Source organism: Psammomys obesus, unplaced genomic scaffold (assembly GCF_907164565.1).
Source record: "Psammomys obesus unplaced genomic scaffold, mPsaObe1.curated_primary_1811, whole genome shotgun sequence".
NCBI classification, from domain to species: Eukaryota; Metazoa; Chordata; class Mammalia; order Rodentia; family Muridae; genus Psammomys; species Psammomys obesus.
The window spans coordinates 1707488-1732428 of NW_026585626.1; the positions used below are offsets into that span (position 1 = coordinate 1707488).

The 24941-nt window shown below is 39.2% G+C and overlaps 1 protein-coding gene across 1 annotated transcript in view; it reads left to right on the top strand.

The window, feature by feature from the left end:
• The window catches only part of Ptchd4 (patched domain containing 4), a 180934-nt gene that overhangs the window by 60333 nt on the left and 95660 nt on the right, over positions 1-24941 (top strand). Inside the window, exon 2 of the mRNA XM_055614900.1 lies at positions 1831-2311. Within this exon, the coding sequence (XP_055470875.1) occupies positions 1831-2311 (481 nt within the window). The remainder of the gene's footprint in view (positions 1-1830; positions 2312-24941) is intronic.

A 24941-nucleotide genomic window follows, 5' to 3' on the forward strand; every position in this document is an offset into this window, starting at 1 on the left:
AGCAAGATTATAAAGATTCCATGGAGGTGAATGATACACCTAGGGAAAACCTTCAAATTAAATTGTTAAGAAATAAGTCATTCATTTGGGTTTGCTCAGGTTTGGTTTCTTAAGGTGACTGTAACTATTTAACATGTGGAGACAGGTACACAGAACTGCTGTGATACTGTTCTCCTTCGGTGTTTGATCATTCTCCAAGCTGCATTCGCAATACGCACTAAAGCATTAGGTTGCTTTTGTGCATGTTAAAAGCAAAATGCAAAAAAGTGCCTCACATCCAGGTGCCTGGTTAAACAAATCCATGGTGATTTTCTCACGGGCTAGCCGGCTGCCCAGTAGTTACGTGTAATCTCCTACGGTCAGCACACTGATCAGTGTTTTGCTGCCTTCTCCTACTGCTCCTGAGAGAGAAGTGTTCTATGCTAAGAATCAACTCTTTCATACCTTTGTGAGAACATCTTTTCTGACTCCATTCACTTACAAACTACTTCGAGCATGAGCTTGGTCTCGTACTGCTACCTGGCTAGCAGCAGCTCATTTTCAGACCTGTAAGTCATTCTGGAGCCTCCTTTTGGGCTCAACATTCTATCTAACAACCATTTTCATTGAAGTATGGAGACAGATGTGACAAAAATGAAACTTCCAAATAGATTAAAAGTTTGTGATGGCTGTCAGGGAGCTCCCCGGCTGGGGAGAGTGACAGTAGTGATCCTTTGTCCATCCAAGTGTGCTTTAACGAGGAATGACCACTTTGCTTGTCCAATTACTACAATGATTTTATCCACACTTCCTCAAGGCCACCTTTGAAACTGAGACACTGTTTGGTGACCTGAAAATCTTATCAGCCTCATTTGGGAATTTATCTCTAGGAAAAGATAAGTCTGAGTCGGAGCCAAATGAAGGGAGGGGAGACTATACAGGCAGGCCCAACAAGTTCCTGTATCATATGCAAGCAGTGTTTTTAGTTTTTAGACAAGTATTTATCATATTCTGGACTGTCCATTTAATCTCCATAATGTAAGGAAGTAAGGACCTCCTTATTTTATGTTGCTGAATATATTAATTCTGGAATGCTTAGCATATTTATATACAGAGTGATGGTTTTAATTTTTGAAGCTCAAAGACAATTTTCTTAGAATTTAAAAGGGGCAGGCAAACTGTAAATATCAGAAACTGCTGGAAGAGGAGACTGGAGAAGGGAAGGAAGAAGGAAAAAAAAAGACATGCCATTGAAGCCAGAACATAGGTCAGACACATGGTGAACAAGCAGACACGTGGCAGGAAAGGAGGCTTTAGAGAAAGTAAGGAAGTCCAAAGCATCAGGAAAAAGACTTACTTAGGTTCTGGCAAGAACCTGAAATAAAACATAGGCAGAAAAAGGAAAAAGAAGAGGCAGTGCCTTTCTGACTCAGACTACAGGAAGAATATGGCTCAGGGGAACCTCTTGGTGGCTCACAGGGACAGGGATAGGGCCAGCAGCCCTGCAGAGAAAAGGTGTAGTATCTCATTGGAGGAAAAGTGTATTCCGTCTCTTTAGCATGGCCTACGGTGAGCCTTGCCACGCTCTTTAAGAGCCTTTTTCCTACACATGTGGGCTGTCTGGTACAGCTTTAGAACTCTCTCCGTCCTCTTTATTCCTCACGCAGGGTCTCCCATGTAGGTCCACAAGGTTGAGAATAAAATCCTGACTTTCCTCTCCACCCACATCAATTCCACCATCACCGGCACCGCTCTCTGCCTCCCTTGTGCTTCTTCACTTAGGATAAGAAACTGCCCCTTGGAATGTGCATCCTTCTGGTAACCGAAGTCTCCCCTCTTTCTGTTTTCAAGGATGGGAGGAACAGTTTTATTGGACACCAGCTGGGCGGGGTAGTGGAAGTGCCAAACAGCAAAGACCAACGGGTCAAGTCAGCCAGAGCCATTCAAATCACCTACTACCTCCAGACCTATGGTTCTGCCACTCAAGACCGCATAGGGGAGAAGTGGGAGAATGAGTTCTGTAAGCTTATGAGGAAGCTCCAGGATGAGCACCAAGACCTCCAACTGTACTCTCTGGCATCTTTTAGCCTCTGGAGAGACTTCCATAGGACCAGCATCCTGGCCAGAAGCAAGGTCCTGGTGAGCCTCGTGCTGATCCTGACCACGGCCACCTTGTCCAGCTCCATGAAGGACTGCTTGCGCAGTAAGCCCTTCCTGGGCCTCCTGGGGGTGCTCACGGTATGCATTTCCATCGCCACTGCAGCCGGGATCTTCTTCATCACTGATGGGAAGTACAACTCCACCCTGCTGGGAATCCCTTTCTTCGCCATGGGTAACTATCCATCCTTGTGGTAATCGGATTCTTGCCGGTTTGGGGCAAGGTAGTACATTTCTTGGCTTCTCAGGGCAGATATGTTTTAGTTCTGCTTTGGTGTGTCTGTGTGACTGTGTGAAATTTTCCTTGGGGTTTGTGCTTGCTTTGCCTTTTTGAAGCCATCAGAGGAAGTTATAGAATAAGCAAGCCATCTTCCCTTTAAGCTAAAGATGTCAAAACTCTTTAGATTATACAATACAGGCGTTCTCAACTCAGTTTTTTCATAGCTGATAGATAGCAAGTATCAGATACCCAACTAAAGAGAGTTGAGGTATTATTTTCAAATATAATTTTGTGTTCCTAATCATAGCCACCATTAGTGAAAGTGACAGGACAGTTAATGAGAGTGACAAATGAAATATAAGAACTGATGTTTTAATCCCAAAGATCTCTAAAGTAAACTCAGATTCATTTAATGCTTTTGCACAGAATCTACTCTATTCTTTTATGTGTGTAAAAAAATTTAAATGAAGAACCCTGCCTGATGCCACTTAGATAGATATATTGTCTAGTTCATCTCTGATGAAGATAATGAGTAACCATCCTTAAGATTGTGAATTTTCTCCCATCCAGACGTAACTGATGTCCCTAACTATAGAAATGGTGTATATATGCATACAGGCGTGTGGTGTATGTGTGTGTGAATATTGTCTAGGAATAAACATGAGGGAGAACTCAGTGACAGGGTGAATCTTATTATAAAGAGGAGACAATGGTAATATCTGTGGTATTCACAAGGCTCTGTTCTATGTTGTGTAATCATGTGTAACAATTCAGAAATTGAACCTCCAGGTGGAGAACTGACACAAGCAGGAGATACATAAGTAAAATGAACAACTTTTGAAAATCAGCTGTAAATAAGTTTCACTATTAAATGCTAAATAAGCAGGCGAATGTACAGAATGCTCGCCATGTGGCCAAAGCACCTTTTCTTTTTACCTTCACTAGCATATTTGTAAATGAACATAAGGCATGCAAATGGTACCAGCTGAGGTCAGATGTCTGTATTGGGAATCCAACTTCATTATAGTTTAATAAGCTAGCTCATCTATGCATCTAATTCTTGCATTCAGTACTAAGAAAAGGTCATCAAGTGGTTGTAAACGCTCAACAAATATCTACAAGTTTTAGTAGGTAACACTATGAAGGCACAGTGAATTCCACAGTGATAAGGAAACAACCCTTGGCTTCACGCAATTGACTTTTCAAGATTTTGCATAGTATCACAAATGCATATTCACTAGCTAACAAAGTAACCTTTCCAAAAGCTGTGTAAAATACTTTGCCATTAGTGATAAAGATGATTCTAAAACTGAATCATCTATACATTTTATTTTTTCTAAATATTCAAGTCTCTTTTATACTTTAAAAATGACTAAAGATTTCTAAGAATCACACAGTAAGACTCACAAATAAAATATATCTTGCTCAAGCCTAGTCAGAACCAGTAGCCCCTTAATTATAGAATAAAAAGATATTTTTCAGAAATAGATAGAATTATACACTTAAAACAAATAAGCTAAAAAGAAAATAACTGCCTCTACTAATACTGGATTGTAACATCAGTCCTACAGGGGTAGAGTGCGGTTTGTGTTGGAAAAGTTCAGATATCTAGCACACACTTTGTGCCTATCTTCTGACTTCTGCAAACACAACGCTAAACACTGGAGGGCATGGGCTGTAAGAAGAGAGGTCAGGGGCATTCATGGTGCTGCTGCAGTTCTGAGGGGAATGTGTCTGCAGTTCTTTGTAGGTAAAGCAATGAAAGACCCACAAGCATGTGTTTAAAAATTCTGCTGCAAGACCAAGTCTCTATTTTCATCCTGGTTTTCTTATGTTGTACGTTATACTGAGTACTCAGTAGCATCTATCTGTCTGGTTCTTTACATAAAAATGAAGAATCGGAATTACTTAGTATTAAATCTGAAGATGCTACAGCATCATTCATTCAATGGAGAATTTCATCATTCCTTTTAAAATTGCAGGGTATATCAATCCCAAACCTCTAACTAGGGAGATACACATACACACAGAGACAGCAAGAGAGAGAGAGAGAGAGAGAGAGAGAGAGAGAGAGAGAGAGAGGCTGACTAACTAACCCTTAAGGAAACACAGCCTTGCATACAGAGCATCACATAAGCAAAGCTATGAGTCACAGAAAATGCATGGCTGTGAAGGTGCTGAAGGAGAATGTGCTATTAAAAATGTTGTTTTTCAAGTGCCTATTTACCAGTGCCATGCAAACCCTTCGGTGTACTATTGTTTTTGAAATGTCCAAGCTACAAAATCTAAAATCAGTGGTCTATGGAAAGAAGCCCAACACTTCTTATAACCTCTACTTCTTCCATAGTGTACTTCCTGTGTGATAAATCATGACCAAAAGCAACTTGAGGAGGAAAGAGTTTATTTAGCTTACACTTTCACATCATGGTCCATCATGAAGAGGAATAAAGAGAGGGACCTGGAGACAAGAACTGAAGCAGAAACGATGGATCGACACTACATACTCTTGTTCTCCAGGCTAACATTCACTTACCTCTCACAGGATTACGTGCCAAAGGGTAGCTTCAGCTACTGTTGGCTGGGCTCTCCTACATGAATCACTAATTTAAAGATGTCCCTACAGACTTGCCTCTACACACCAGTCTGATAGAGGAATGTTCTCATTTGAAATCCACTCTCCCCACATGACACAAATTTGGGTCAAGTTGACACAAACAAACAAACAATGACAACTTTTTTTCTATCTTCCTGGAAGGATTTTGTGTACCAAGATTCAAAACCCTTCCCCCTTTTCAAAGATGATTCCCAAAGTTGTATGTATCGATTATAGTCTGCTCTATAAACCAAATAGGCACCTATCTGTCATACTTTTTATCTTGTATCTTCCCTCTCTTTTCACTATATATTTTTTATTCATTTGATGGGCCTAGTCTCATTCCAGAGGCACATAATATATCTAAATATTCTTTCTTTTTAAAGCCAGTTCCTGTTTTGATACTTTTTTTGTTGATTGTCCCTTGAGCAAAGTTTTATTTGTCACGTTACAGGCCCCACATTCGGGCTTAGAGAAGATGACTGTTGATACATAGTCTCTCTACACCCACAAACACAGAATTAGAACACATTTTTTAAAGTCATGAAATGACTCAAGCTTAATATTCTGTCTCTATGAAAGAGAAAGTGAGGATTCTGCCAGTTAAAATTACAACTCACTGTTGACAGTTTTGTCTTAAAGGTTTTCATTTGCTTGCCATGCATGCATTTTCTCCTTATGGGAGAGGCAAAGTAAGTTAACACCACACAAAACTGCTAAGCTGGCCCATGCTCTGTCATGCTGGTTTCTCATAGATAGTTGACAGGGTATAAATAGCCTTGGTTGACTATTATTTGTCTGCTCACTCTGAGTTTGAGCTGAATCTCTTACTGGTCATGTTCACACACTAGTCATACAGAGAACTTGCTTTGTGCAGGTGGGCTCAAAGTTTACAGATATAAGCTTGTATGTATCTCAGAGTGGATATTTGCTGACTAATATGATACTCGAGGTGTTTAGGATGATAGACTCAAAGGCTTTGGATTAAAATAAATCAAGTCCTTACCCTGGTGGATTTTACACATAAGTCCAAGAGAAGGGAGTGAAGGGACAGCAAAAAGAAGAAATGTAAATTTTGCCATACTGTTAAGAAAAGGCATGGGTGGGATAAAGAGCATAGGTGACCAGGGTTGGGGGAACTTTGTCTAAAACCTAAAATTAAAGTAGAAAGCTAAGTGAAGTAAAGGAAGGAGATGCATAGAAATTGAGAAAAGTGCTTCTGGAAAAGAAAACAGGAACTGAGAAGAAGAAATCGAGAATGGCTCGAGAGAATGGGAAGCCAACTAAAGAGAAGGCTGGAAAAGGTACAGAGAGAGTCTGCAGGACACTGAGCAGTTAATAGTTCAGATTTTAATCTGTGGAGATAGAATATTATGTGAAGCACTTTGAGACAAAAAGGTACACATTTTTGTTTCTGACATATTTTTCAAGAAACATACATTAAGGTGTATAAATCAGAGAAATGTGTCACATGTTAAGAGGAACATAATCAACAGCTTAGCTTTGTACCTGCTAAATCAGAGATATCCATTAGGAATTCAACTGCAGAAATGTGGGTTGGACTAGCTGTATAAAATTGTGTGAAAAATAGGTTCAGAAGTTGGAGCTGGAGATGTTTGTGACTTGTGATGGCAGTAATAATATTAAATAGTATGAAAATGTATTAAGGTCAACTAGAAAGATGATTATAGATGAAATAAATGCCTTTGGCTCAAGCCTAAAGCACGTTAATACTTTCAGAAAGGGAAGATGAGATGATCCAGAAAATGAACAATAAAAATTATTAGACAATGGGAAAAGCTTGCAAATCAAAAAGGATAATGTCCTGGGAGCAAAGAAGATGGTCATGAAGGAGCAAGATACAACTCATGTAAGAGATTCTAATGCCCTGTGTCTGGTGAGAACAGAAAGTGAGCTTTGACACATCAATCTAAAGGCCAGGGATGACTTTGACAAGAAGTACTTTGGGGGATGATGAGGGCAAAAGGGTCATTTAAAGATGATGAATGGAGATGAAAAGAAAGTAAAGACAGCAAGTAAAAACAATGAAAACTGTCTTTGCATTATTTGTTTTAATTTGAAAGTAAGGAGTAAGGCCCTTTATATATGGTAGAACATGGTCAAAAGAGAAAAAAACTCCATAGCAAAGCAGAAAGAAAAGGGGAAATTGTAAAACGAATGCCTTTGAGCAGAGACAGCTCTGCATTTAGAGCACAGCGGCCATGGCCAGTCCAGAGAAAAGGAAAGGAAGAACACAGGGAAAGATAAATAGATGCTAAATGATGAAGGTGTCGCAGCTTGAATGTGGAAGTTTTCTTCTGTGGCTTCAACTTCTGGCAGGAAATTATTAAGTAAATCAGCAGCTGAAAATAACCATTAGAAGGGAGGTACTGATTTTTTGAAAATGAAAGAAATGTGAAACAATCACTTGGACGTATTGAGCCTAGATTTTAAATTTTGAGAATAACTAGGGAATGTGAAAAAGCTGTTCATGCTAGTGTTCGTGATTTTAATAAACTAATCAGTGAGCAAGAATCCTGAACGTTTAAGTCCCCATCTACAAAAAGCTGGGTGAAAACATTAAATTTGATGAGCAATAAACCTTGTGATACTTTGGCATAATATTGTCATTTGCAAAGTTAATGCTTGAGAAAACAACTTAGTTACAAGGAAAATTCATTGTTTACAATTTTGTTTTGGGCCATACTCATAGCCAGCTCTCTTGGAGCATGTGCACACATTGGACAGAGCTGGGCTAGAGCAATTTTTATCTTCGTCCTATGACTGGTAGCAAATATTGGACTCTGATAGGATGATTTTACCATAGACTGTTGCACTGAGTCTCTAAATGTGTCCTTACCAGCGTGATGTTCTCTGAATAATTAGAGACTTCCTATATAAGATCAAGAAGATCCTAGAAAAAGTATTTCAAGAAGGCTAGGCAAAAGCTGAAAGTCTAGTCTATCTACAGAACTTGCATCACAGCAAAACTGCCATGTTCTGCTGGCTGCATACCAATTAATAGGGCCAGGAAGGAGTCAAGAATAGGACAGTAGGTCTCCATATCTTGAGGAGATCTTTGGCAAGACAACATTGCAGAAGAGTGTGTGAAACTAGAGCTGCTGTTCTGGAAGCCTCTTGAAGATGTGCAACGAGAAAGATAGAATCTAGAGACACTTGATGCAATGGTCTTTCAGAACAGAATATTCTCGTGAAAATAGCTACATTCTTCTTTTTCTGGTATGGAAGACAAAAGCAGGGCTAAGGACTTTTGGATTTCATAGGACCGGATGGTCTTAGTATACAATAGATTTTTATCCCAGGGAAAATAATGTCGTCAAAAACTATGTTAGTATTTGGGGTGGACACAGATTTGCTGAATTATTTTGAAAAGGAGAACCTGTCACTGAGATCCATAATTAAGTCTAAAACACACTAGGAGTGATTTGTGCAATATATAATATATACTTCAGAAGGATGGTGTTTTCAGAAAGGTCAAAGAGACCACCCATGAGGATGAAGAGGATACTTTTAATATCATCAGTCCAGAAGCACAGGAAGAGAGAAGAAAAAATAGAACCCTTTTCAGAAAAGGATCCTTAGAAGCAGGGTACATACACAAGGAACAGCCAATTTTCACTAAAGCAAGACTCTGGAGATACCTGCCAAAAGGATTAATATTTCAAACACAGTGTAGTGCCAAGGGATGGGGGCAGTAATATTGGTGAAGGAGGAAGTTGGAAAAGCTCACCAGCCATGCAATTAACATCTGATCTTGTTGGACGTAGAGTTAAGAAAGGACTGTGTTACCTTTGTTGTCATGGTTGTGTCACCTGCTGCATGGAACCTTATCTAAAATGTTTCCCCTCATTGGGGAATGCAACTGTGACTACATGACATCATTACTGTTGTGTAAAGTACCCAGAGTGGAAATTTTTGAACACTGACTTATTGACGTGTTTTTTTTCTAACTCTTAGCCTTTTAAGAATAAGACATCTACAGTTTTGTTTGCTTTTTTTGCATTAGATGCCTTAGTGTGCCCTACGTGCTATTGTTTAATTGTAGTTTCCTTACCCTTGCACACCTAGGGTTTGGTGCCACCCACAGTGAACAGGGTTTTCCCACATTAATGGGTAATTTCTCACAGTCATGCCTTCCAGCCAATCCAAGGTAGATAGAGAATCCTTCAATGACACTCTCTTCCTAGATGATTCTAGGTTGTGTCAGGTTGACAATAAGAGCTGACCATCATATTCACTTCCTTGTTTTGTTAGACTTTTTGAAGGGAGAAAGAGAAGATCTTCGCATAACAAGACACTGAAGATTATGTCAAACATTGAAGGTAGCATTGAATAGTATGTACTCTTAGTGTATAATTCAGTTAGAATTATAGGCTGACTCCTAGTTCCTTAAGGTTTTATATACTCCATATCAGTGGTTCACAATCTTCTTAATGCTAAGATGCTTTAATACAGTTCCTTATTTTGTGGTGACCCTCAACCATAAAATTATTTAGTTGATACTTTGTGCCTGTGATTTTGCTCCTGTTATGAATTGTAATGTGAATATATGATATGCAGATGTCTGAAACCTGTGAAAGGGTCCTTTAACCCCCTAGGGATTGTAATCCACAGGTTGAGAACCACTTGTCCACAGACTCCGTCCTCATTTTTTGAATATTTGTTTGTTAAAGTACTTGTTCACAGAGGTCTTTTCAGAGACTGATACTCCGAACAAGGACCATTCATGGATATAACCTAGAAACCCTGCTAAGATGTCTCCCACGGCAGCTCAGTATCCAAGTGGGTTTCCTAGTAAATGGAACAGAGACTGTCTCTGACATGAACTCAGTGGCTGGTTCTTTGACCACTAACCCCTGAAGGGGCGAGGAAGACAGTGCAGCCAGTCTTTATGAGACCTGATAAGCTAGGGTCAGATGGAAGGGAAGGAGGACCGCCCCTATCAGTGGACTTGGAGAGAGGAGTAGGAAGAGATGAGGGAGGGAGGGTGAGATTGGGAGGAAATGAGAGAAGGGACTACAGCTTGGATACAAAATGAATAAACTATAATTAATATTAAAAATTAAAATTTAATTAAAAAAGTACTTGTTCAAGTACAGTAAGGAATTTAGGAGTGAAAAATATTGTTAAATAACACAATTTTACTCAGAGTAAGAAGCATGGAGACCAGGTCTGGAGAACTTAACTGATAGGTTTGACTCTTTAAATGGAAATAACATGTAAATGTGCCTCACACTTCCCAACTTGCTTCTATTTTTAGTCCCTGGATCAGATGACAAATCGGGATTGGATATTAAGCAGTTAGGGAAATGAGTAGAGCAGCAATTTATCCACTACGCTGCAGAATGATGGATGTGCCAGAGAGCTTCAAATCTCCCAACTTGGACATCTGAGCTGTCCTCAAATACATGTCCATCAAAAACAGCCTCAACAATCCTCGTTAATTATACTTGACTCGGCTGTCAAGTCAGAACGTTCCAAGAAAAATGTTTCTGACACAGGCCAGCTGTGATTGCCAAGCAGAACTTGATTTTCCACAGAGCTGCTTCAGTGTACACAGTATCATTCACACTCAGGGAACGTCAAGCTGAGAACACCGCAAAGCTGATGTCATTGCTTTTCTGGTGGAAAAAAAAAAAAAAAAAAGCCCTTACCAGGTAGAATTTACTCTAAAAGTGAAGTTTTAATTAATATAAAATAAATTTTAATCTAGAGATTTCATACCCTTTCATCGAATACAAGAGAAAATTGAAATAGGAAAAAAAAAAAAAAGGACACCTTGTATTTTTGGGGATTCTAGAGGACTGCCTCCTAAAGGTTGAGGAGCCCTCGGCAGTGGTCCCACCTGATTTTCTGAAACATTTTGAGTTCTACGTGAGTCAAATATCTGTGTATCAGAATTGTTGGTTACTTGGTACTTTTATTTTTATTTTTGTTCTCTCTTCTTCACTTCCTTCATTCCGCCCTCATTCCCTTTTTTTCTCCCTCTCCTTCCCTCCCCCTTGTGTGTATGTGTGTGCATGTACACACGTATGTGTCTGGATTCGCGTGTTTGTGTCTTTCTGCGTGTGCATGTACACACGTTATTCTATGGGCGTGATGGATGTGTGCCGACATATTCTTGAGGGTCCTTGTCTTCCACTTCGTGTGAGATATGGTCTCTGTCCTTTGGGTTTTTATGTTGTTGTTGTTGTCGTTGTACACTATGGATGCCAAGGTAACCTGGGTGCTAGCTTCCAGGGATTCTGCTGCTCCTTCCTCACGTCAGTTTCACAGGAATAAAAGGACTATAGGCTCTATTACACTGTGATTTTAAGTGGGTTCCAGAAGTTCAAACCCAGGACTTTCTACTTATATAGCAAGTGTTTCTACCATTCCTGGGTCATCTCCAGCCCTTTTTATTTAAAACCATTTTTCATTGCTATATCAAGACATTTTAATACCATTACATATCATACATTAATTGTATTCCCTTCCATAATTCTCACTCCCCCTTCCTTGTTCCATTCTCTGTTCCTTGGGTTTTATTATGATTGAGCTTTTTTTTCATCTAGGCCGGGACAAAACTTTAATATTCAAGTCTTTACTTTAGACCTGGGTGATTAGATGTCATTGTCTACCTTTAAAGGATAAGCCTGAGTACACCCCTGAGTTTAAATTTACTATGAAGAAGTTGCTATTCTTTTTGCCATGATTTATGTGGCCTAGCTGGGAATAAGAATAGGGACAGGTGACTGATTCATCCAGGGACTGATCAAACTTAAAGTCAAAATTCTAAACAGTGTCATAGATTAACAATATAAATCAGCATAAAATGAAAATATGTGTCATATTAGTTCTGATATCTAAAGATATTCTTTGAGATGAAAGACAGAGGCAAAATATAGACATCTTAGTGGGTGATAAAAAATTAATGAAGGGAATTTTTACCAGAAAGAACAGATTAATATTAGACTAGGCTATTTTTAGTAACAATAAAGGTGACGTATAAGAGAAACAAGACAAATGATTCAGTTCCCCAGATAAAAGTAAATAAGATTCAAAATGGGAGACATGAGTGCGGAAGGGCTCAGCTCCTGTAGGATTCGGACCCTGTAATGGTGAGTGCAATGAGGACCTATCTATAAGTTTGACTGAATTGGTGGAATTACTCTCTAAAATTCTGCCCCTTCTTCCCTCCTTTCCTCTGTGGGCCCAAAGGACATTCTGAATTTGTGAATTATAATGTGGTTACAATGCCTGGGTTACAATTGGTACCCTTAACAATTAACTTCTTTTTAATATTTAATTGGCTGTTTGGGGGAATTTCATACACATGTACTTTACATCATTTCTACCCTAAACTCTCCCCCTCTCCAATTTTTATCGCCCTTCTCTCTCTCTCTCAACGTCACGATTCCTGCTTTAATTATTATTGTAACACATACATGTATGTATGAATACAACCTGCTAAGCTAAGCCCATTTACTGTTTACAGATGACCAGTTGGAATTGGATAACTAATCAGCAGCCTCATCTCTTGGGAAGATTGATTCTCCTCTCAGCAGCAATTAACTATTTGTAGCTACTGAAGGAGGGGTGAGGCCTCATGAGATGTCTCTCATCCAAGTTGGCATGTCAAACTGTCAGTATGCAGGTCTTGTTTAAGTAACCACTTTTGTTAGGATGTTATGGGTTTAACGCCCTGTCATTTATAGAAGACACGCTCTAGGAGCTGAAGTACTGATCCTCTGCCACACATGCCTGGCACTTCCTCTTTCATGAGGTTCCCATAGTTTTATGTGTAGGGTTTGTATTACAGGTGTATCAGTTAGGGCTAGGCACCTCATAATCAGTTTTGTCCAAGTGTGAATTCCTGTAATGGTCTTCCTCCTCTGCAAAGAAAACCTTCCTTTTGATGAGGGCTGAGAACTGTACTTATCTGTATATAAAAGGGTAGGTGTTTAGGATACAGTTGGGAATGATGGTGATTTAGGAAAGTTGGCAGCAGTAGCTTCCTCTCTAGGGTGCTTGACTTCACCAGACACAGGGAGTTGAGGTTCCCAGTACCAGGCACAAACGGGCATTAAGTCCAGTTAGGTAGCTGTTGGTTACTGCTGTGGATGATTACTTCTTGAATAGTTTCATCTTTCCCCTAGTTCACAGGTGTGGGCTTCTATAGGCAGAGAGATAAATCTGAGAATGGAACTGGAAGCTCATTCAAAATTTTTTATTTACTTGAAAAGGCTGTCAAACTGTTGAGGCAATTTTAGATTCTAAATATGGGATTTTTGTTTAATGATTTTTATCTTTTCTTTGTCTGGTGCTTCTTTTGGCACTGAAAAGTGTTCTGGTAGCTGTTCTTTCATTTGCCTAGATTTAAGTAAAGATTGGCATTTTGATCCAATGAGGAAGTAAAGCCATCAAAGCCTTTCTGCACTCCAATGTGGATCAAAGATCAGAACCTGTACCTCTCCACCCTTCTCCCAGATTTTGCGCTCTCTCTCTCTCTCTCTCTCTCTCTGTCTCTCTCTCTCTCCCTCTCCAGCTGTTCTCAACAGAGCCTCGGAGGGTTTTCAGAGTTCTGAAAAGAGCTAAAGAGCTAAGATAGCAAGACTCCTAGCCCCTCCTCCTGCTTCTGGCTGTGTTCTTCACCTTGTCTCATTTCTGCACACATTTTGTTTAATATAAAGTGACTGTGGGTTTACATTTGTTTGGAATCAAAGAAGAAGGGAGGGGGAGGAAATAAAACGTGAAAGCAGAGGGGAAGAAAGGGCAAAGAAAGGAGGATAATATAAACACACACACACACGACTGGGCACAAACACGATTATTCCATTTTCATTCTATGCTGCCTGCTTTATAATATAATGAATGCAGACACTTAAAATGTATGTGCTTCTAGCCTGAGTGGCTGTGTTCTAGTTGACATACTTCCTGTTGTCTTCCTTGAAGTGTTTCCACAGATGTAATGTTTATTTCACACCTCCCACTTCTCTCTTACACACAAATTAGTTTCATTTAAGGTTGCAGGAGATAAAGGCTCATGATTGCCAAGAAAAATGGAGTGAGAGACTGCCAAGAGATTCAATTATGCCATGATCTTGAGTTCCATTATTTTCCAGTGTCTGTCTTACAGATCAGGATAATGACACAGTAACAAAAACTGTCAATGTTACAACTCCATTAACCAAGTCCACAAGAGGTAAAAATGTTAGCCAGAACTTGTGTTCCAATAGTCTCTCTAAACAGTGAGCTACCTGCAACTCCTGACGAGGCTTTTCTTTTGTTCACAGTGTATAAAATATTAGTTACTACTCAGAAGGCTTTGTCATGCCATAAACTACAGCAAGGGGACATCTTATAAATATCCTTGGTCTAAAAATTACTGTCAAAATCTCTTCGTCTTTGTCTCCCAGATCCATTCTTATTCTTCCTGGGAAATCTTTCTACGTTCCAGAGAGCTGTCCACCTTGCTAGATTCTACTAGTCTGTATCAACCTTCCTTTTTCTGTCGCTAATCGTTCTCTAAATGGATCAGTGTGGCTTGCTAAGAACTAAACAAAGTTTGTGTTGACTCTGGGAGACAATCCTTTTTGTTGTTCCTATACTGATCAAATGTGTTTGATCTGTGAGTGGTCCTTTTAGCTCTTTTCAGATGATCTAGGGTTCTTCCTCCTCACCCCATAATCTGCAGATGACGGTTTTCTCTGGGTTCTGTTATTTCAGTCAGTTTAATATTTTAGACACTCTAATATTGAGTGTTATCCTAAAAAAAAAAAAAAAAGGAAAACCCAAGATTGTAGTACGTGGTGTGAATCTTGCTGACTCTCTCCTACTCTATTTCCAAACTGTTACCAAGAACTGTAATTACACAGCTCAGTACTGCTGTTCTCTAATAGCTGTCTGGCCCAGAGACAGTGGTTCATCCAAGGAGGCTAATGAGTTTTGTTTGCCTCTATATTGCTTCTAAGTTTGATCACCTTTACATTCATTGCTACGATCAAATAAAAACTTTTGTGTGCACAAGGCTGTTTTCTCTCTAATATTCTTTTTTTTTTCCTAGAAATTCCCATGTATTTCATTTTTTTCTAATTTTTCAGAGCTCTTTCTTTATGGCTTAAGAAAATAACCTACATCCCATTTGTCTTTCTGTTGGAAATAGGAAAAAACAAGTAACAGGACAGGAGCCTACTGCAGAGGGCCTCTGAAAGACTCTACCTAGCAGTGTGCCAAAGCAGATGCTGAGACTCATAACCAAACCTTTGGCATAGTGAAGAGAATCATATGAAAGAAGGGGGAGTTAATATGACCAGGAGAGAACAGGAGCTCCACAAAAACCAAATATATCAGGGCACAAGGGTCTTTTCTGAGACTGTTTCTCCAACCAAGGACCATGTATGGATATAACCTAGAACCCCTGCTTGGATGTAGCCTATGGTAGCTCAGTATCCAAGTTGGTACCCTAGTAAGGGGAACAAAGACTATTTCTGACATGAACTCAATGGCTGGCCCTTTGACCTCCCCACCCACCCCTATAGGGAGGAGCAGCCTTGCTAGGCTACAGAGGAGGACTTTGCAGCCAGTCCTGAAGATACATGATAAGCTAGGGTTAAATGGAAGGGGAAGAGGACCTCCCCTATCTGTGGACTTGGAGAGGGGCAGGGAGGAGATGAGGAAGGGAGAGTGGGATTGGGAGGGAATGAGAGAGGGGGCTATGGCTGGGATACAAAGTAAATAACCTGTGATTAATATAAATAAAAAAAGAAAATTTATAAGAAAAAAGAAAAGAAAAGAAAAGAACCTCCAAATTCAGGAATAGCTATTGCTTTCCTTTTCTGCTTCTTCTGTGTGCTTGTTTACATGTCTATTTCTACTTCTCCTGCTGAGTTTCAAAGCCCACATTAAGGCATTGAGGCTATTTTTGTATCTGCAGCCAGTAGAAGAGGTCCTAGAATAGTGTGGGAGGTATTTTAAAGTCATTTGTACTGCCTGAATGGAGGGCTGCTCTGCCATTTGACCCACTATATACCCTGGGACTCACCCCTGAGTTTCCAGAGCAGTGCTGCTGGATTTTGTTTAAATTATCCCACCATGCTTTCTTTCCATCTTTTATCTTTCCTGATCCTTGTTCTAGAACAGTGATTTTCTTCTAGGGACTGCATGACTGACCCTATCTCCTTCAACTTCTGTCTTTTTGTTGAAAAGAGGAAGGCAAAGAGAAAGAGCTGTCTTCCAGCTTCTGACCACCTCGTGCAGCACTGTTTCATTAACACTGACTCTGCAGAGTCGGGCAGACCCTCTTCCTTATTCCCAGCCCTCACTGGTTCCTGGCCACACTACTCAGAGCATTTATACCATAGGACTCGTAACAACTTCCTGCTATTGATAATATTAAGATGCCAACAAACTTTGTTTCTTCTGTTTTTCCATTGGCTCTGACCATATCCACATAAATAGTTATCAAGATAGTTACTGGCCCAGGATACCCCAAGGATCCCTGCCCCAGAGAGACAGAGCACAGGGAATAAGAAACAATGTCAAGAGATAGAGGACAAGAGAGAGGAGGCAGGGATATTTGTCCTGGGGACAAGGAGGGAGCAGACGACATAGAACTGTTTCTGGATAGAAGATACAAACATGGCCCATAGAAAAAAATGGTAATTTATAAAGGTAAAAGGGGAAACCTCATGTAGGATGGGGTATAATTTTAATTAGGTATGTTAATTAGGTGAGCCAAAGAGGGGTTTTGATTGCTGGACTTCAGTAGTTTGATAGCAGGACCTTGACAGAATCATGAGGAAGAGGTGGCCAATTAAGGAATAAACCTTGGGGATAACGTTAGGAATGCAATCTAATGTTTTTGTTCTTGTTCGTGTTTTTGTAAGGCAGAGGGAATGAGGAAGAAGGGCAAGGCCTGCCAGAGCCATTTTTGCCAAGCTCAAGCTGGCTAGAGTCTCTTCAAGTATTCTATTAGATTTGAAGTATTTCCCAGACGTCCATGTAGTTATGTCAGCTGTGTCAACCATATTTCAAAGGTAATGGATGCCACTCAATCCCAAATCATCAGCAGTCCTAAGAAAAGCCTTACTGTAGATATTGCCCAGAATGTGGACACATGGCCTCTGTCCATCTCAAGTTCACAACACCCTTAATTCAGTGCACACTTTACCTCCTTTCGGACAACAGGCTGGAATCATGACTCGGTCACCCATTTTTACAGTTTCTGGGGTACACTTTCCCTAATAAGTTGACATTTCCAGGGCGAAGCTTCCCTGCAGACGCAGACTTATTTTTGAAAAATATGTCTCTACCGTTTTGATAAATTTGCTCTTTGAGAAAGTGCCTGAAAGGTAAAATTTTTAAAACTGTTTGTGTTTTATTTTCAGCACCCTTGGTAAAAGCTGAAGTGCTCATTAATAGCTACTACCTTCTCTAAGATGTAAGAATGGGGAATGATCCCATTGGAGAACACTGTGTCTCAGGGTTTACTTTTGGTTCCTGGTGGCTATTTTCTTCCTTGAACCCAGTTGAAGCTAAAAGTGGATGGATATAAAAAAGAAATTGCCTTTAAACTCAGAGTTTCCAGTTATATTTTAAAGAAGCTGCCTGTCTTTGTTTTGTGCCATGATTGCTGTGCTTCCGCAGATAAAAATAGCGCTGGCACTCATTGCTGGCACTGGGTACTAGAGGCTTCTCTCTAATTTGTTGTCCACCCTCCTCCTGAAGGCCTCTCAGTGTTGCCGCTTTCCAAGTATTTCCTCCTCATTGACTGTCTGTGTCTTACTCTACACAAAGCCGCTCGTTCTCCGTTCTCAGGGTTGGTACATATCATTGCACCAATGACTGCTGTGCCAGAAACACTATTTTCTGCCCCTAGGCAGTGAGGTTTAATTTGTATTATCCTTAGTGAATTATTTATCTTATGTTTGAGCGTATGATATAGTTGCATCATTTTCCTCTTCCCTTTCCTTCATCCAATCCCTCCTACACACAACCTCCTCACTCTCTTTCAAAGTCATGGCCGGTTTTTGCACTATTTACTATTACAGGAAAATATATATTTTCCTAAATACACAAGTGCATCCTTTTCAGGCTATATAATGTTATTTGTCCGTGTGCTGTTTTTTTTCACATTTATTGTCACCTTATCGAAAACAATCATGCACATTTATTATAGGAATACAGAGAAACACTAGGAAATGACCACATGAAGCAGCAGTCAACAAACATAGCCTCTGTCTATGTCAGTTAGTACTTAAATAAATATACAAACATAGGAAAATAGAAAACAAAAATTAAATGATTCTTCATAAGTATTGTTTTCATGCTGTTTTCCCATAGAATGCTAAATCAAGAATTTCTATGCATGTAGAAAATGGACAAGATCTTTATCCATCTACTCTTTGCAAATGTTAGCTTATTAATGCATGTGCAGCTACTCTTCAGTGGAAGAGACAGAAGATTATGAGTGCTTCATCAGCCTCTTGAGGGTCATTTTAGGCACAACGTGCTCCCTGAAATCACTGGTGTCCTGGGTCAGCTTTTCTCTGTAGTTTCATTATCTACTTTATTCTATGCATACATACCTGTGTGGTTTTTATCTTCATGGTAAACCGACTATGTTATCAGTTTAAAGTGCCTTTTTATCTAGAAAAGATCCATGTCTTTAAAACCAGATTTGACATTAATCTAGCTCCTGAGATTCTTTTCTTCATAAATATTAAATATACACTTTCCATTCTGCTAAGATCAGGGCTCTTAGGATTTTCACATTCCTGTTATTAATTGTCACAGCCAGATGTAGAAAACATTTTTCAGGGAGTGAGAAGTCAATTCCTTTAGTACCTTAAAAGTAATTTTGATATTCATTTATATCTTCTATATTTTCCTTTATCATTTTCTTATTAGAGTTTTAATTTGTGTATACACATTTGTCAGACACTTTTGTCACTGTCATCCTACCCATTTGTCTAGTTACCTGCCTTGTCCCCACTGTCCCCCTACCTCTACCCAAATAGCCTTCTACTTTCATGTCACATATACATAATATTCCAATTTCTGCATGTGAACGGAAAGCAACAACGGCTGCTAACAATGGCTTAAATAGCTTATCCTGCCCCCCAGTCCCATTCACTTTCCAGCGGATGACCTAATTTTGTTCTTCATGTCTGAATACAGTTCCGTATGGTATTTATCAGACTCCTTTCATTCACCTGCTATTGAACATCTAGGCTGATTCTTTAACTTACTGTTACAAAAGATACCAGAATCTATAACAGCGATAACAGCATATCTGTGTTTATCATATCACTAGCCTCCACTCGTGCCTAAGTTAGAGATCACAGTATACATTAGAGTGCTCACGTTCAACTTGCCCAAACCTATGCTTTTTGAAAACTTCATGCATGAGTACTGAATTCACATCATTTTCTGTTCCTTTTCTCGTCTTTCTCCCATTCCTTCTCAAATCCATGACGTTTATATTATAAATGTATGCACATTTATGTTAGACATGTATGGTGTCTTTGAATACAACCTGATAATTTCATTTAGTGTTGCTCATATGTGTCTCTGTTTAGGGTTGACCCCTCAGGACTGGATAACCTGTCACTGGTCTCATCCATGGGGAAGACTCATTCCTTTCCCCTTAGTAGTTATTAATTTCCTGTAGCTCTTCATTGAGAACCACAGCCTGATGAGTTTTTCCCAATCCACACTGGTATGTCAATTGGTGGTGTCATTTTTCAGGTCTTGTTTAAGCACCTATATTGTTGAGATTTCATAGGTGCAACTTTTCTATTGTATAGAGAAGACACTCCCTCACAGCCGAAAAGCTACTCTTCTTCCTCTTGCAGTGTTTCCTCCCCATCCTCAGTGATGCTTTCTGGTGCTTAAAAGTGGTTGTATATGTATCCGTTGGAGCTGGACACCCATGATCAATCATTCTCTGCATTTTGACCAGTGGTGGCTTTCTGTAATGGTACTTCTCTGCTGCAAAAAGAAACTTTTCTGATGATGACAAGTGAGAACTACACTCAACTGTGAGAATAAGACAAAGTATTTATAATGCAGTTAGAAATTACAGGAGGTTCCCACGCCTCACCTGGCATGATTAGTAAGCTAGGTTTATAGTGCCAGATATGAATGCTCACCTGTTGAACTGTGCTTATGTCTGATTAGACAGCTGTTGGTATAAGTGCCACTATTACACATTTCAGAATATCTTGTCATTGTTGTGGTTCACAGACAGTATAAAGCTTGGTAAGACTATTGATTGCTTTATTCCCTAGCTAGGTCCTTCTGATACTATGAGGATAATCCTCAAGGAAGAGACTTCCAGGACAGTGCAAGCTTGATTCCTCCAAGTCCTCTTGGAAGTATATAGTATCTTCAAAAATATAGTCTTCTCTTTGATTTTTGAGATACAAACAAGCACTATGCCCATATTTGGGTGGAGAGAGTAGATCCTTTGGTTTCCCCTCCCCAACAAACAATTCAAAAGGAGTTTTCCCAAGCCTGGAATTGAATTTTTGCTAGCTAGTCTATAGTTCCTTGGAAGAGTGTTATCACGCCAAGTAATATATATGTATGTATGTGTGTGTTCATGTGTGTGTATGTGTGTAATATATATGTGCAATTTTAGGTAAAAACAAAACAATATGATTCCCTTGGCTTTCTCAAACAGTATTAGTGTTTCTTATTCCTGCTCTCTTCCTATCTCTCTCTGGACCGTTCCTCTTGACAGTTTTCATTTCAAGAACACAATTATTTGATTTATTCGGTGGTAGAGTCTGATGAGCCTGATCGATAGAAACCACATACAGTCCCACTAGCAAAAACAAGTCCAGTGACGTCACGACAGTGAGACATGCAATATCTTGCCAAGCAGCTCCAGACAGGTAGGAGTAGTGGTATACTAATCCATTCAAAGCACCCTGACTCCCAGTGTCTCCGCTCACAGCTACTAACTGATAGGCCTAATACGCTCCCACAGGACAGCAAGAGCTGGTAGGGATCTGTTTGCTCAAGAATGAATGCACTGGCTGAAAGGAAGCATTCGGTTTTTTTCCTTTTTATTAGCACAGTACACACTAGACACCTCTGCAAGGCAGATTTCGTGGTCAGCGAATCAGAGCGCTTACAAGGAACCAAGGGTGAATACTTTACATGCACTAATCAAATTATTTCTTATAAAAATAGTATATGGGAATTGTTATAAATCAAGATACAATGATGTATCAAAAAATTAATAACTACCAAAACGTTTAACAAATGGGAGGATGTGGCAGCTGGGTGAAAATTACATATCTCTGGTTCTATCTACATTATGTGTCCACAGCACTTTATCCCTTCACATCATTAAAAGTAGCTAATTACTTAGAATGATTAAAGTTCAATAATAAACACAGCTCTTACCGTCTGCCACATCCTTTCAAATCTCAAACGTATTTCTCATTTTAAAAAAAGGGAAAGATAGCATGTAAAATTGTATCACCATTATTATGTTTTGATAATAAACTATATCAATACACTAATATGCATACAATTATTAAGTTCAATATAGACCAAAATTTGCCATGCTGTCAGTTGGCTTCCATTTATTTTAAGAAAGAACTGAAGAGCTGGAGACATGGCTCATCAATTAAGAGCACTTGCTGCTCATGAAAAGACATGGATCCGGTTCCGATCACCCATGCTCACAACCTCCTGAACTCCAGCTACAAAGGGATGCAGTACTCCCTTTTGGCCTCCAGATTGAAAAACACTCATGCACACAAAAAATAAAATAGTAAAATAAAAAGGTAAAAAAGAAGATCATGTAAATGTCGAAAATCTAACAAGCTGAAAAGGCAAAAAAAAATCTCTCTTCTCAGCATGAGATAATGGTATCACAAGTTTTCTCATAATGTACACTCTATGAATATGGCATTTCCAAAAGTGACATGTTTTAAATGGAAATCTTTTCACTGAAGTGACAGCCTTTGTTTGCTTAAATTAAAAGTGAAAAATAGAGCATACCAACAGAAACTCATCTAACGATGGATACTCAATGTAAATAGTTATATCAGCATGAAATTCATTTAATTAACATCAGTTTTTTTTTCGCCTTCCACCAAAAGATTTATTCTAAGTGGAGAAATTAAACATAGCTATTTATATTATGAATTGTTCTTTTTATTATTTTAACTAATAATGTTAAACTATTTTTAAGACTAAGTGGATGGCTTTCTTACAGTGACTTACTATCTATGCATATGCTTTGCTACTACAAATAGTTTTATTGCCAGCTGGAAAGACTACAATATCTTAGCTTGTTACTCAAGTTTTCACCTGTATTTTAATATCTGTCTTCATATCGTTTATAGACGTTAGCACGTTCTTTACTCCATGTTGTCCCTTTTTAGGTATTTTTTTTCATGTCATAGAAAACCAATCCTCATGTAGTAACTCTTTCAGTTACATCAGCTACAGGACAATTAAGAGTGGGAGCTATGCATATAGAAGGCAGGAGTCTGACCTTAGCAAGTTGGCTTCTTGGAATTATTCCAAAGACTCACAGGAAGAGATACATTATGCCTGATGAGCAAAAGTCAGTTCTTAGAATAAACGAGAGTTGGAGAGATGGATCTCATTAAGACATTTGTTATGCAAGCATGACAATTTGAGTTCAGTCCCCAGAACTCAATAAAAGTGTTCAGTATAACACACACACTTCTAATCCCATTGCAATAGTGACAAAGATAGACAGATAACCTCCAGCTTGCTGACCAGCCAATCTAGTTGAAGCAGTGAGCTCCAGACCACTGGGACCTGTTTCATCAAACAAGGTGAATAGTGACTGAGAGAGATCCTCAAGGTTGACCTGTGACTTCACATGTTTATATATGCATGAAGCTATACCATGATGTATATCAAAAACACACATACACATACACAAACCATCACCATCACCACTACCAACAGTAACAATAACAACTCAATGAAAATTTATTTCATGGCCAAGTATATTTGAAATTTCCATATTATGCCTGTCATTGCAGAGTAATGAGGTAACTTTATACTCATATTGAATTTATTCAAAAATTCTTGACAAAATATGTGATATGAAAATTTACCTTTAAAATAGAGTAAAAATTTCAGTCACAAATCATCTTTTTGTTTTCACTACTTTTGGAACTTCTCCAGCCATGGTTGAAGCACGTTTAATTTTTTTTTTTAGATCCTAAGCACAATTATGACAGGTTTAAACTAAAGTCATAAAATGATTTATTAAGCATGCAATGTCCTTTTAGATATAGAACTACGGGTAAATATCTGCTAAAACTGTGCTCATATCCATTCCTTAGGATAATATATATATGTATGTATTAATCTCCACAAAAACTTTATATATTAAATAAGTATTTTCTCATTTTGAAGAATCCTTTGTTATCATCCTTCTTTTCTGGTCCAGTCTATTTGGTGTTCTGTAGGCCTCTTGTATGTTTATGGACATCTCTTTCTTTAAGTTGGGAAATTTTTCTTCTATGATTTTCTTAAAAATATTTTCTGGACCTTGGAATGTGGAATCTTCTTTCTCATCTATTTCTATTTTTCTTAGATTTCGTCTTTTCATGACTTCTGTGATTTCTTGGATGTTTTGTATTTGGGACCTTTCCAATTTTACTTTTTTTTTTTTTTTGAGAGAAGTATCAATTTCTGCAAGTGTATCTTCATCACCTGAGAGTCTCTCTTTCATCTCTTGCATTCTATTGGTGATGCTTACCTTTGTGGTTCCTAATCTTTTTTCTAAGTCTTCCAGCTCCAGGGTTTTCTCTGTGTTTTCTTTATTGATTCTAACTATGTTTTCATGCCTTGCACCATTTCCTTCATCTGTTTGAGTGTGGATTCCTGACTTTCTATTATGGGTTCTGTTTTGTTGTTGTTGTTGTTCTTTTCCTCTCTATATGCCACTAATCAATTGTGCCTCTACTTGTGTCTCTATTTGTTTGGATGTATTGCCTGTATTTCTGTGAGGGCTTTGTTCATTTCCTCTTTATGAATAACTGGATAAGCATAGCTTTAAAGTTATTTTCCTGTGTTTCCAATGAATTGAAATATCCATTGATTTGGGGGGTTGCTGGTGGAGCCATAATGTCCTGATTTTTGTTGGGTGTGTTCTTATACTGACCTCTGGCCATCTGCTTATCCATAACCTTTACTGTTTGTTCCTGGAGTCTGTACTTCAGACTGGGGCCGTCTTTCTCTGGTGTCTGGAGTATTCTTCAGGAAGAATGAGAGAGGTCCACTGGTTTGAGAGTGTGTGTTGGTGTTTCAGCTGTACCTGAGGAAAGAAGAGGCGCTGGCACAGAATCACAATTGTGGGTTAGGCCTGGTTGGCCTGGTGGAGCCGCTGGCACTGCACTCTGTGGTAGGAATTGTGGGCACTGCAGCCCAGGCATTGTGCTCTGTGGCGGTCGCTGTGGGCCGCCTCTGCAGCCTCTGCCTCTGCCAAGGATGGAGAAGGAAGGCCTGTTGAGGGGAAATATCAGGGGATTGAGTTTTCTGTTTCAAATCTCAAGCAGGGGGTTCTGTGCTAGGAGCTGCGTGCACTGCAGGCCTCTGCTGCTGCCTCCACCATTGAGTAGGAGTCCCTTTAAAGGGGAAGTGCCTGGGAATTGAGTCCCCAGGAGAACCTGGGGTCCCCAGTTGACCTGAATCCTAATAGTCTCAGCTCAGGGTTTGTCCCCTTTCTTCCTGGAAGTCTCACTGTCAATGTTCTAGGTTCAGCTGCCCCTCCACTCAACAGTTTTGGAGTTTCAGCTCCTCTGCCCCTCAGATATGGTGAAGGCTGATTGCCGCCATCTTGGAAACCCCCATCATCATCCCTCAAACGCCATTTAAATATTTAATTTAATAAATAGCAAGGTAAAGAATTTAAACTTTTCTTTAATTATGAAGTCAAATAGTATTTTATTTTGTAAATATATTTATATGGAAATATTGCCA